We start from the raw sequence: 14,303 nt of genomic DNA, 5'->3' as shown, positions 1-14,303 counted from the left end.
TATATATATATATATATATATATATATATATATATGTATATTTGACATATACATATATATATATATATATATATATATATATATATATATATATATATATATATATATATATATATACAATATATGTATATTTGACAAGTACGTATGTTGATTGCTTCCGTTTGTCTTTCCGCTCACCTTTAATTGCCTACAGGTCACAATTTTAAACTGATCTTCACAAAACTTCACCAAGTGATGGAGTTTGTGATCTATGCTATTTATTTTTAGGTCAAAAAGTCAAAAGGTTATCACAGGCCAAAGGTCAACAACTTTTGCAAATTTCTAAAAATCCTCAATTTTCGTCCGATTGACTTCAAATTTAAAGAGGGTTTTCATATCAGGTCAATTAATTCAACCACCAATTATGTTTGAGGTCAACATTGGCTAAAAGGTCAAAATAGGCCGGATTTCTAAAATTCACAATTTTCATCCGATTGACTTGAAATTTGAAGACCATTTGCATATTAGGTCACTGAATTCAACCACCAACTAATTTTTGAGGTCAACTTTGGCCAAAAGGTAAACCTTGGCCGAAATTTGTAAAAGTATCAATTTTCATTCAATTGGCTTGAAATTTGAAGAGGATTTTCAATTCAGCTCACTGAATTCAACTAGCCAATTATTTTTGAAGTCAACATCTACCAAAAGGAAGTATAGGCCAAAGGTCAACAACTTAGGTGAGATGACTAAAATCCTCAATGTTCCTCTGATTGACTTGAAATTTGAAGAGGATTAAAATTTCAGGTCACTGAATTCAACTCACCAATTATTTTTGAGATCAACATGGACCAAAAGGTCAATATAGGCCCAAGGTCAACCACTTGATAAATTTGATGTTAGAGTGATACCTCGTAGGTTTATTGTATCACACGGTATAATTGTTCGAGCTTTCAAAGGAGATTGGAGAGTTGAGAGGAGTTTTGGAGAGAGATGAGAAGAAATTGAGTTTTTGAAGCATTAAACTTAACTTGATTACATTTGCCCCACTGGGAGATCTTGTCCAAATCCGAATTTAATGAGGTGGTTGTGATGAAACAAGATGTAGATTGAGTGAGGGAAGATGGGGCAGATGGGAAAGACATGGAGGAATGTAATGTTGTTACTTCCTTTAATGATGAAAAATTCCATTCCGAAAGTCCTCAGACATTGGCAGAAAAGAAAAGAGAGAAAAAGATAAAGGGTGGTTTAGTACTCCTGGATGTGTAAGACCTTGACCTTTAACCTGGAGGGGTATGATGTAAATTAACTGTAAATGTGCCTACTCTAGGCTACCGAGAGAGGGCAATTTTGTTCTGATTGGCCAAAGCTTCGTCAAGTTATGGTGAAAATGTTAAAATGTCCATAATATGGTCATGACCTTAAAAATTATATCAACGTCAAAAAAATTCTGTCAACCCCACATACTTTTATTCACCTTATCAATGCAAAATTTCATTCTGAAAGTCGCAGCCGGCTCCGATATACAGCTCAGAAATTTATACAGTTCCGAAATTGTCAGAAAAAAAGGAAGAAAATAAAAATAAAAAACCTAAATGGTGGTTTAGTACTCCAAGGGATCAAAGAAACTCTGGGGTACCATTAAAAATTGGGGACTAATTGTAGAACCAAGCCCTACAACAGTTATAAGCCTTCCTTATCTGAAAGGGAGAGGCTTAATAATGTATAACTTGTAAGTTCACTTTCAATAATTACACTTACATTTCTGTAAATGCTCACTTTCACGAGTACGCGCATTGGAAATGAAAGCATTCCATCTACCAAGCATACTTTAACATTCCAAATGTAGTCACTCTTTGAATTCTAGTCTGGTGCATTGGAGTAACAAAATAACTTTTAACCCACAAATGAGGTTGAAAATGAAAGCTTGTGAGTGAATACACTTGTTTTTTATGTTTAGATTGATAGTTAGATAACATTGAGAAACAAATCGGTTTTACTGAAAATGATCTGGCCATTCTCATTTTGATTAACAAAACAAAGCAACAAATTAACATGAACAATGTGTTAACAAGCTTTACATCATATAGGACAATAGATTTTATATCAGGGCCACGTGTTACATTCTGCACTGTGCACAGGGTGGTCCATGTGTCCTTTTATCCCTGTGAGAAAATAACTGTTGGAAGTTGTGTTCATGAGGTCAATTTGTGTTCTGATAAAAACTGTAATATAGGGTTTAAAAAATACAGGTAACAACATCGATTGATCAACAAGTATATCAATGACAGACGGCTAATTTATCTATGGTGAAACTCACTCCCTGAAAAATGGTAAAAGTCCGCATGGACCGAAGGGTCGACCACATTCTGGAATCGGACCACTCGTTCCTGCTCTACAGCTCCATGAGGGTCCCGTTCCCGTGTACGGTGGACTCCCCCACGAGCGATGCGAGACCACATATGTATTGAAAAGGCATTTACAGATTCATGTTATTGTTTTGTTTTGTTCAAGACATAATGGGAGAGACTGCACTCTCAAACAAACAAGCCGAGACAGGAAATCTGCCGTTTTACCTGTTACAGGTTTTAATGATCTTTGAAACAACTCTCCATTGAAACATGTTCGGAGTTGGTCTCTTTCTCTGTTTCTTTATTTCTCCCTTTCTCTCTTTCCCTCTCATTTTCGTGTGCAGAAATCTAGGCTGATGAAGGAGGTGAATGATAGATGGTGCCAGGTTCACAGACTGATAGTTGTTCAAAAAGGAAGAGTGAAACTAAGAATTTGCTCCTGAGTGGATGAGTGGCAGAAAGGATAGGGGTGGGGTGGGAATAAAGAGGGTCAGCAAGAATAGAAGAGAACAAACTTGGGTATGGAAGAAAGCATGGGGTAATGATGGGTAGCACTAATGAAAGACTGGAAGGAGGGATAAAAGACAACAGACACATAATCTCATATTTATGGATATTTTATTGTTGCTTGTCTCTATATCTTCTTTTAATTTTGTTTCTCACTCCAGCAATTACATTCTATCTGATTCTGATGTTCCATACTCTGTTACAGAGCATCGGTGTTGCCGAAGCAGTTTCTTGGCAAGGGTTATACTCGGTGGTTTGCCATTGCCTTCCCCAACAGTAGATAGGGAAGGAATTTGTAATTTGTTCAGGGTGCCAGCGATAGCTCAACAACTCTTCGTGAAGGACACTGTGGGATCTTTAAATTCCAATGACTAATGCCAGTAGATGGGACGTCCAGTTTGACGTCCATCCGAGGGACGGCACACGCGTCGATGAATTACCATGCCTGTGAAACACCAGGATGACAGTTTATAGCTGGGTCGGGATTCTAACCTATGCTAGGCAGCTCAGAGGCAAGTGTGCGTTCACCGAGGCTATTCTGCCAGCCCACATTAAATCTGTTTAGACAAAATATATCACTGCATTTCAACTATTTTGTCATTCAATATATTTGTATCATTCATCTACCCACATAGCTCGGTTCATCTTGATCTTGGAAACAAGGAAGTTTGCATGGATGTCATTGTATGAATATATATGAGGCGCCACGAGGAGGAGTGATGTAAGGGACACATCGGCCATTTTGGAGTTAATGCCATACAGCACTATTTTAACCCTTTCCCTATCATCATCATATCATTAAAAAATGTCGCTTACATCACTCCTCCTCGCAGGGCCTCATATATTCTGCTTATGATATGTTTATGTGAAGTATTTTCGAAACAATCGCCAAAGGAGAGGGTATTGCATTTGGGTCCGTTTGTTTGTCTGTTTGTTTGTTTGTCCGCACAGAACTTTCGTGTTTTTGTCCAGAAACGCTTGTTAGGTTGAGACAAAATTTTCACCATGGGTGTGACTACTCACGTAGAATGTTCTAATGACAATTATGATGTCATAGGTCACGTAGTGTATCAGCCATGTTGGAAAAACAGAAAAAAATTGGACCTCTGTATCTCTGAAACCGCACCAAGGAAAAAATTGAAACATGGCAACTGGCAAGTACTCTTTATGGGGAATAAGTGTGATTTTAATGACATCATAGGTGTCCTCGTTATGACGTCATAATTGCATATGTAGAATGCCACATCTGATCAGTATGAATTTTTTTTAGGGTAATCTAGGGATAAAATGGTCCACAGATAATTTTTTGATGATGTCACCGGTCATGTGATTCAGCAGCCATATTGTTTTTAAAAACGAAACCTTCAAAATCTTCTTCTCTGAAGTGGCTGAACAGATCAATGTGAAACTTTACAGGTATGACCGCCTATCCATGAGGAACAAAAGGTTCACACAAATGATGCCATAGGTCACATGGTTTGGCAGCCACGTTGGATTTACCCTAAAACCTATAAAAGTCTTCTGCTCCAGAACAGCTTGACAAATCAAGGGGAAACTTCACACACATGTTCCCCAAGCCATGGATGTGCAAGCTTGTTTAGGAATATTTGATAGGTTACCTGGTTTGGCAGCCATTTTGCATTGAAGAAAATATTAAATGTTTTCTCTGGAACCGCTTAATCAATTGACGAGAAACTTCACGATTATGGTCTCGTGGTAATGGGGATTACATGTTTTAAATTTCACCTTGATTGGATGCATGGTCTGGCAGCCAGAATAATTTAATTTTTTGATATGGGTTCTTCTTATTTATTTTTTTTGAATGAGGCTCACTTGACTCCGTCTGGATGGGTTTGAGGGTAGAGGAGGAGCAGCTGAAATGTGAATCCTATCCAGTTTCCTCCTGATGACTTAATCTTTGCTTTTTGCTTGTTTGGGTTCCTTCTGATTACTTCAATGCAGGACTGTTCCTATTTGGTCTTTCATTTGATTTGAAATGAATTTATTTTAATCTCATTCTAAATTCAATTGAATAATAATAATAATAATAATAATAATAATAATAATAATAATAATAATAATAATAATCAAAAAATGTCATGGGTCAGGGTCAGGTGTCCGATCAAAGCGGGACGTTTTGATTCCCGGTCATCACTGCCAGCAGCTATAAAGGGGCAGGTCAAATTATGTCTCATTAATTATCAAACACACCAGTACACAAACACCACACAAAATAAACCACACATAACCACACACCACACCACACTAAAGAAGTCCTGGCGAGAGTCTGCAATTTCTGATCGCTCTTTTTTTTTTTTTGTGATCCAGGAGAGCCTGGAAGAATTCTGTAGATCTCTCCCTGTTCCTTTTCGCCTTACCCGGAATTATAGATCTTGTCATCTCAATCAATATTTATTTTGCCATAATACTGGCTTGTAAACCTTTCATAAAATGATCCCCATCCACAAACAAGTGCAGATGGGACTATCAGAGGAACATTCGTTTTTTTCCAAAGTGTTCTTTGCTCTGAGATCCTACACCTCCTGCTGGAATCTCACCAGAAGTGCAGTTATGTTGTCAAATCCCTTTCCACCAGCAATGAAATCGAAACAAAGCTTTGCAAGCATGACAATTTGTACGTCTAATGTTGCCTCATACCTATTAATCAAACTGTTTTGCTAAATTGAGTTATTTTTGTTCAATGATGTATCTCTTTTGTTCTTTGTTTTCACTGCACAGCTCCAAGAGTTTTACAAGAAGCAACAAGAACAGCTGCAAATGCAGCTTTTACAACAGCAGCAGCAGCAGCAACAACTTGCAGCAAGCAAATCACACAAAGACGTGAGTCAAAGCAAATCTGACCCTGCTCAGTTGCAACGGCCGAAAGGTGATAGTGGAGAAAAAAAGGTTTTTATTACTCAATATGGATAATTTTACCTTTTGAAGAATATTCTTGATGTTATTTGATGAGAATCTCAAAAAGAAAATAATCCATTAATTTGTTGTTTAAAATCTGTGGGGTGTAATAATTGTCTTTTCAATACTGTATATTTTTTGCTGTCAATGATAACATTTGTTTTGTTTCATAATCTTCTATTAGTATCTGAATCGTAAATAATAATAATAATAATCAAAAATCAGCACTTGGCAGCTACGGTGGTAGCTTCATTCTTTGTAAAGCCATTGCCTAGTTCACAGAAAGGGTGGTCCTTGGATTGAAGGCAGTAAGTGGACATCACTGTTGGGATAGATACGTAGCTGTGCGTTAAAGGCAGGGCATCAGAAAGCACAGGGACGCGCAGGAAGCCATTGTCGGCATCGTTTCCTTCACCAAACCTCCCACCGGCTCCTTGCTTCCTGCTGAACTTGAGTGGCCACATGCGGGAGAGTTTGGACAATGGCGGAAGAGGGAGCAAGGTCATAGTGCAAAAAATATTGAAAGATGATGGTAATGGCTTCTTTTGCCTGGATATGGATGACAGGATCACCTGCAGTTTAGGCCTTAGGGAGGAAGGATGCAATTCTACCCTGCTGTGTTTTGTGAATGTTGTTCCACATGAATTGCCATGCTGGGAGGGGGTGGTCCAGTACATGCAAGAGCTTCCCCTCGGGCATCTTGAAGGTCTTGCATATGGAAGGGTGCATGGCATTGGCCTAATTACTAACCATCCGCCACAAAGCTTTTGTTTGCTGTTGTCATGGCAATGATATTTGGTTACCTACTGGCCATTGTGTTGTGGTTACTAATGACAGCTTGTACCAGCTGGCTCAAAGCCAGTTTGATCAGTTTTAATTTTCAGATTCTTATTTTTTACAACATTGGATTATGGTCATACATTTAAACGAATCATCAATTTTGTCTGACAATACCAAAATAAAACACTTTTCTTCATTGAAGAAAGTTATTGTAAACACACATACTTTGGGTCTTTGTAACCATCAAGCTACCAGATGTTTTTCGCCTGGAAATCATTTGGAAGCATCTGTTGGTACACAGGATCACGCAAGTGAGCTAACTATCCAAAATTTCCTCTTTCATTCCTTGGACTTCATCAATATGGATATGCTTCAAAGAAATGTACCGGCTGGGATCATTGAGAACTCCTACCAATTCCAAAAAAAGGGATTTCTAACATCAGTGGTGAAAAATATCTTAAAACCAGTTCTTCAAAGAGCATTAAAGTGTTGTTTTGTCTCCCAAATTTAAAGCTATTGTTGTAAAGACTGTAATATCCTTGATTATTGAATTGATTTTATACTTCCGAAGCAAACATGATTAAGTTCATGCCACTCGGGTGCCCAGATCCCGAGTAAAATGTTTGTCTTCAATTGACACAATGAGGAGTGAGCATCTCTGAAAGAATGGCATTCCACCTCAGCGTGAATGGATATATGTGACCTTGTAGTTGCAGACCGGTCCGACAGGATGGTGCAGAGGTCACGCATACTTACCTCTGAGATGTCTCGTCTGGATTTGATTTCCTACCCAACTATAAACTGTCGGAATGGTGCTTCACAGAAAGGGCGTTCATCACAAAGTTTGCCGTCCTTCACGTGACCATTAAGCCGGGTAACCATTCTGCAAGCATTGCTTAGTCACAGTGTCTTTCACGAAGAGTGGGTGAGTTATTGCCGGCACCCTGGTACAAATTTCTACCCAGACTACCACTGGGAAAGCAAAGACTAACCAGACCATTATATACGCAGCAGCTGCACTTGATTATTACAATTCTCATTTGCTATTGCACAAAAAAAATGGAGCTTTTTCTTCGGAGCAAAAGTTGTAATTTAAATTGTACTTCAACACAATCACTCGTTAGTAAAAACCTGACTGTGTGACCTGTGTAAAAAAAATAAAAGTATACGTAGTAAAACACAGTATCATATAGTATCTTCGTCCCCCTCATCTCATATTTCCAGAATGTAAACAACACAAATCCAGTGTAATCCCCACTGTGAGGCTGCTTTGGCAGCACTGGAACTGTCTTCATCTTGGCAGAACAGGAATGAGAGACAGAGTGAGAGATAGGGGCTGATAGGGATAGAAAGAGAGTGATAGGAATAGAGGGGGATTGAGGTAGGGAGAGTTGCAAGAGTGAGATAGGGACTTTCCTGTTCAGGGATCGGTGCGTGTAGACAGCTGGGCGGCGAGCTCTTCCGGCAGTTAGTCTGAAGCTAAGTTTTCTGGAACATTTACGTTGTGTTTTGCTGTTTCGTTTTTGTTTCTGTTTTGGTATCCCTGTTTTTCATCAACATTTCTGTCCCAAATAGTGTCCTGCTGTGTTGAATCATTTGGTTCTTCTCTCGATCTCAGTCGGGCCTACCTGTGATAGTCGGGTGTACGTGCCCTCTGTCTTCTGCCTCGTTTTCACTTCCTTGTTCCAGTTGTTGCTTCTGGACCGTCAGCTCAGTCCTTTTCCCACTTTTTCCCTCTGCCCTCAAAAAATTGAAGCAGGGAGTATCTCCTCCTTCACCAAAAAACAAAAATATAATAAAAACAAAATAAATCCCCAACTACCACCACCACTACCCACCACCACCAACATCAACAACAACAACAACTATGAGGATGTTACTTCCTGTAGTTCACAAGAGGCTGTGTAAGCTTTACCAGAACAAAACAAGTGATTTTTTTTTGTGTGTTGTTTTGCGTATTTTGTTCTCGTGATTTGCATCAGGGGCTGTGGAACTGTGTTTCTGAAGCTGTATCTGTGTTCATAACAGTTTTAGCGGGTATTTGTGTTAGTTTGTTGAAAGAAGCAAGGAGAGGCCTCGCGTTAAGTTGAACGTTTAAGTCAGTTGGTGGCCTTGGGAGTAGGAGGATGAAAAAGGGTGCAAATAGTGAGCGAAGGAGAAAGGAAGAGGAGTTCATAAAATGTGATAGTTGCTCAATGTGGGCCATATCAACGATGGGGGAAGCAGAGGCTTCTTACTGTTGAAGTAAGTGTGAGGAAATAGCCCACTTGAGGATAGTCATGACGAGGTTGAAGGAACGGATAGGTAATTTACAGCAAGTAGCAGAATGTGAGAAATTTGTCGATAATAGTTGGTTACGGTTGTGGAGTGAGATTACTGAGCTTATTGAAAGGGATGAGGGTGTATTGGGAGCAGGCAGTGGTGTCGGTACAGCAGATGGAGGCAGTGGTGATGGTGCAGCGAGGGCAGGCAGTAGTGATGGTGCAGCGGATGCAGGTAGTGATGTCGGTGAAGCGGGTGTAGGCATTGGTGACAGTGCAGCGAGGGCAGACAGTGGTGCCAGTGCAGCGAGGGCAGACAGTGGTGCCAGTGCAGCGAGGGCAGACAGTGGTGCCAGTGCAGCGAGGACAGACAGTGGTGACAGTGCAGCCAGGGCAGACAGTGGTGACAGTGCAGACAGTGGTGACAGTGGTGACAGTGCAGCGAGGGCAGACAGTGGTGACAGTGCAGCGAGGGCAGACAGTGGTGACAGTGCAGCGAGGGCAGACAGTGGTGACAGTGCAGCGAGGGCAGACAGTGGTGACAGTGCAGCGAGGGCAGGCAGTGGTGACAGTGCAGCGAGGGCAGGCAGTGATGACAGTGCAGCGAGGGCAGGCAGTGGTGACAGTGCAGCGAGGGCAGGCAGTGATGACAGTGCATCGAGGGCAGGCAGTGATGACAGTGCAGCGAGGGCAGGCAGTGATGACAGTGCAGCGAGGGCAGGCAGTGATGACATTGCAGTGAGGGCAGGCAGTGATGACAGTGCAGCGAGGGCAGGCAGTGATGACAGTGCAGCAAGGGCAGGCAGTTAGGGTTAGGGGAATATAAATCAAAGGAGGTGGTGTTAACATTGTACAGGAATTTAGTGAGGGCCACATCTAGAATATTGTGTGCAGTTTTGGTCACCACAACATGTTCCTCAGGAAGGACATAGATGCCATAGAGAGGGTTCAGCGCAGGACTACTAGATTGATTCCGGACCGAGCTCGACTCAGCTATGACGAGCGGCTGAAGGAGACAGGGCTTTATACACTAGAAAGGAGGTGGTTCCAAGGAGATATGATGGAGATGTTAAAGATAATGAAGAGTATAGATATAATAAGTGCAGATAAATTATTCAGCAAAGTAGACAGTGACAGGACCAGGGGCCATAACCTGAGAGTAAAAAAGAGGAGAGTTAAGACGGTAGCAAGGCAGGGGACTTTTACTCAGAGAGTAGTTATTGCATGGAATGGTCTCCCTGGAAAGGTAGTGACAGCAGAAACAGTAGATAAGTTTAAATTAGAATTCGATAGGTACCTGGAAGCTATGTAGATAGAGGGGTAAAGGGATGTTGACAAGACTTTTAGATAGCTTGAGCATTGATGGGTGATTGATTGTGTGAATATGTACGGAGTGCTGCTTGTGGGGGTCTCATCAAGGGGTGTTGTGTGGTTGATGTGTGCGTTTTTACCCAAGCCCATGCCCCCTCTCTTGGGGGGAAATAAAAATGTAAAAGTACAAAAACCTCCAAAAACTACAAAATAACACTGAAAACACTTTTTTTTCTTTTTTTTTTAACATTTTGCATTTTCTTATTTTGATCACATGTTGAAAAATTGCTGTGGTGTTGATGTGGTGCAGGCATGATGGGCTGAATGGCCTCCACCTGTGTTTGATTTCCTTGTGTTTCTTCGAGTTATATGGAATACCTTCCCAGCATTCTTTGTCCATGCTCTTTCCTTTTAAGTGCTGAGCTTAAAGCAAGGAAGCAGCAGATACTATTTTTAAAGTCTTTGTTACAACTCTGCTGGGATTTGAACCACCAACCTCCCAGACTCAGAGTAGATGCTCTAACCATTACACCACCTCGTCTGGGCGGCCGAGGTATATAGGTGTTTGTAGGTATATAGGTATATAGGCGAACATGTTGTGGTGTTTGAAGTGAGAGAGGATTGCAATGTGGGATTGTGGGGAAGAGGTTGAAGTTCCTTGGTATGAGATGATGAATAAAGGTCACGTTTGTAAGTGGGAGTCGTTGCGGAGACTTTTCTTAGTCATATGAAGTGGTTGTGGTGAGCGTGGTATCGTTTGGTGAGTGGTATGAAGGTCTGAGGTGAAATAACGGTTGAGAATTCGCGCGCTAAGACATGGGAGGCGTTCGCAGCGCAGACACATGGGAGGAGCTTGCAGCGCAGACACATGGGAGGCGCTTGCAGCGCAGACACATGGGAGGCGCTTGCAGCGCAGACACATCGGAGGCGCTTGCAGCGCAGACACATGGGAGGCGCTTGCAGCGCAGACACATGGGAGGCGCTTGCAGCGCAGACACATGGGAGGCGCTTGCAGCGCAGACACATGGGAGGCGCTTGCAGCGCAGACACATGGGAGGCGCTTGCAGCGCAGACACATGGGAGGCGCTTGCAGCGCAGACACATGGGAGGCACTTGCAGCGCAGACACATGGGAGGCGCTTGCAGCGCGAATGCACTGGAGGAGCTCGCAGTGGGTCTGCTTAGTTTCTATTGATTGGCGTGCCTGCTTGCTTGCATGTTTCATGTGAGAGAAAGAGGTGTAGCAAAGAGTGAAACCATTGTAAAGGTAAAGAAGTATAAGAGGTCGAACGGAAAGAGTCACACGTAACACATGTAGCCCCTTTTACCACGAGACGTATGGAAGGGACTAACTAATACACATACTATTAAAATAACTGCCTTGAGATCGCTGCATGTTGTGTGCCATTGCCTTGGAGGCATGCAGTTTTACAGAACTGCAAAATATATATATATATATATATATATATATATATATATATATATATATATATATATATATATATATATATATATATATATATATACACACACACACACATACATATTTCTGTACACATGTGATGAGAAATGACCAGGTTAGAACCAACATCATAAATATATGTGGAAAAATTACGGGCCCAGACCGAGAATTTAGTCCAAGTCCTCTGGCAAACCATACCAGTGCTCTGCCATCTGAGCTATCTGGGCGACCCACCTACATTCTAAATAATTTATTAAGCCCTCTCGTGAGCAAGCTCTCGCTGCTCCTATGGTTGGGAGCGAGTGCCCTGGAAGCAGTGGGGGAAAGAGAGTGGCGCCTATATATGTGAGAGAATTGTGTTGCTTAGCCAGTGGGTTACCCAGATAGCTCAGCTGGCAGAGCACTGGTATGGTTTGCTCGAGGACCTGGGTTCGATTCCCGGTCTGGGCCCATAATTTTTCTGTATGTATGTATGTATTTCAATATATGAATATATTTCAATATATGCATATCTCTATTATAATACCAAGCTTGCACACTAAAAACTCGGCTCGCATCACACGATCCCGATGAAATTGCTGTGGCACTTAAGGCCCGGTCACACCTTGACGTTTTAGCCAGCGATGGCAACGTATTAAAATGTATGTAAAACGCTGGCTGACGTTGAACTTTTGATGTTTTTTTTAAAGATTCGGACGTATTCATAACGAGTTGGTCGTATGCATAACATATTAGTAATGGACACAGAACGTTTCATTGTGTTATAGATAACTTATACCAACGAATGCTGAACCTGTTGTTGGCCTACACAACCTCTGCCCAACGATAGTCTAACTTCGGCATAGCGCGTTGCACGCATCGCCGACGATGTCGTGACGTAGCCTATTAAAAGGCTGACGCACAACGATTCGAATCATAACTGCCGTAGAAATGGAAGTGACAACATCGTGGTCACACCTTGGCGATCTTGCCAGCGTATGCCGACGTAACAAAAAGTGTGTCTAAAATGTTGGGGCACGTCAAATACGGTATGAGTAAGTTTGGTATACATGAGTAGAACGCTAAAGTACGCTATCATACGTCGTAGTAAGTAGAGTACGTCAAGAAATTTTAAACATGTTCAAAATTTTACGACGTACTCGGCGTATGACACACGTTCCGCATGCGATGGGGATAAGTTTTACACACGATATGTGGACGCTTACACACGTCCACAAACGCTACTTATAAGCTACTCATAAGTCGAAACACGTCGCGGTAATGTCTTTTTTACGCGAAACTTATTTCTAACTTATGTTTGACGTGCTTTGAACCAATTCTTTACGTAGTCCCAACACACATCGACGTATGTAGACGTATTCCAATGACGTCTTCCAGGTCGACAAAAAAAAAAAATGAATGTGTTTCGAGCTTACAACTGCCATATAAAGACGTGTTCCCAGCGGTTTTGGGAATTGGTATATAAAAATGCTGCTCATAAAAGGGGAACCCAACAGTGTTTTCGAGTCCTTTTTGAGTCGATGTCCATGTCAGCAGTATCAGTATTAGTATTAGTAGTAGTTTGTTCATGTTGGCAGTAGTAGGTGGGTGTGAGGGGGAGGGTGTTGGTTATGATGGATCGTCCTTGCGTCCGCGTGTCCACGGGTAGGTTCATAGGCTGCCACTCAACGATTTAAATGGCTGCATCTCCACTATTGAAAGTAGACGCTTGCGCTCAACAATTGGATTTTTTTTACACTCAACGACTTTTAAACGGTACCACTCAGCTATTTTCATTGTTTACAATGAACGATTTAAATTGCTGTCACTTGCCTTTGTTTTTTGACGCTGGGGTTTGGAAATTTTAATCGTTTCTATTGAACGTGCTAAATCGCTCAAACCCCACTATTGAAAGTAGACGCTTGCGCTCAACAATTGGATTTTTTTTACACTCAATGACTTTTAAACGGTACCACTCAGCTAGTTTCATTGTTTACAATGAACGATTTAAATTGCTGTCACTCGCCTTTGTTTTTTTTTTTGTTTGTTTTTTTTTGACGCTTTGGTTTGGAAATTTGAAGCGTTTCTTCTGAACGTGTTAAAACGCTCAAACTCGACTATTTTAAATAGACGCTGCCGATGGACAATTGGAATCATAGCCAAGCTAGACATCGAAGTGTGAACATCCTCGTCATGCCGAAGAAAAGTTTGAAGAATGCTGCAAATAAGTGTCCTGGCCGTGGCCGTGGACGCTGACGCAAGGACGATCCATTATACCGACGTCTTTCAGCCTATGAGTAACTTAAAAGTAACGTCTGTCGATGTGTGGCAACGATCGCGTAACGTGCCAACAACACGTTAATCATAGGTTAGAAATAAGTTTCGGGTACGCTAAACATTACCTCGGCGTGTCTCAACTTATGATTAACTTGCAAGTAGCATGTGTTGACGTCTGTCAACGATCGCAGACTGTGCATACAACTTGTGGCCAGCGTAGCGGAACGTGTGAGTCATACGCTGGCATACGTCGTGAAATTTCAAGCATGAAAAAATTTGAGGACAACCGAAAAGTACAACGTTTAAAGCCAACGTACAACGACGTATGGCAGTGTTTTTTCAGCGTGCTCTCAATGCTATCAAAACTTACCCATAACGTATTCAACGTGTGCCAGCGTTTTAGAAAAAAAATTCAAAAATCGGCATACGTTGGCTAAAACGTCAAGGTGTGACTGGGCCTTTAGCGGACATGCCGACAATGTTT

General features: G+C 41.5%; 1 protein-coding gene across 1 annotated transcript in view; it reads left to right on the top strand.

Annotated features, from left to right (window-relative positions):
• Positions 1-11,513, top strand: part of LOC147032590 (uncharacterized) — a 26,750-nt gene extending 15,237 nt beyond the window's left edge. Inside the window, exon 2 of the mRNA XM_085870332.1 lies at positions 5,574-11,513. Within this exon, the coding sequence (XP_085726458.1) occupies positions 8,810-9,601 (792 nt within the window). The 5' untranslated portion in view covers positions 5,574-8,809 and the 3' untranslated portion in view covers positions 9,602-11,513. The remainder of the gene's footprint in view (positions 1-5,573) is intronic.
• The last annotated feature ends 2,790 nt before the right edge of the window (positions 11,514-14,303 follow it).

This window comes from Eptatretus burgeri, chromosome 2 (genome assembly GCF_056783735.1).
Source record: "Eptatretus burgeri isolate ZD-2024b chromosome 2, Ebu_testis_v1, whole genome shotgun sequence".
NCBI lineage: Eukaryota > Metazoa > Chordata > Myxini > Myxiniformes > Myxinidae > Eptatretus > Eptatretus burgeri.
This window is presented reverse-complemented; position numbering and strand designations above follow the sequence as displayed.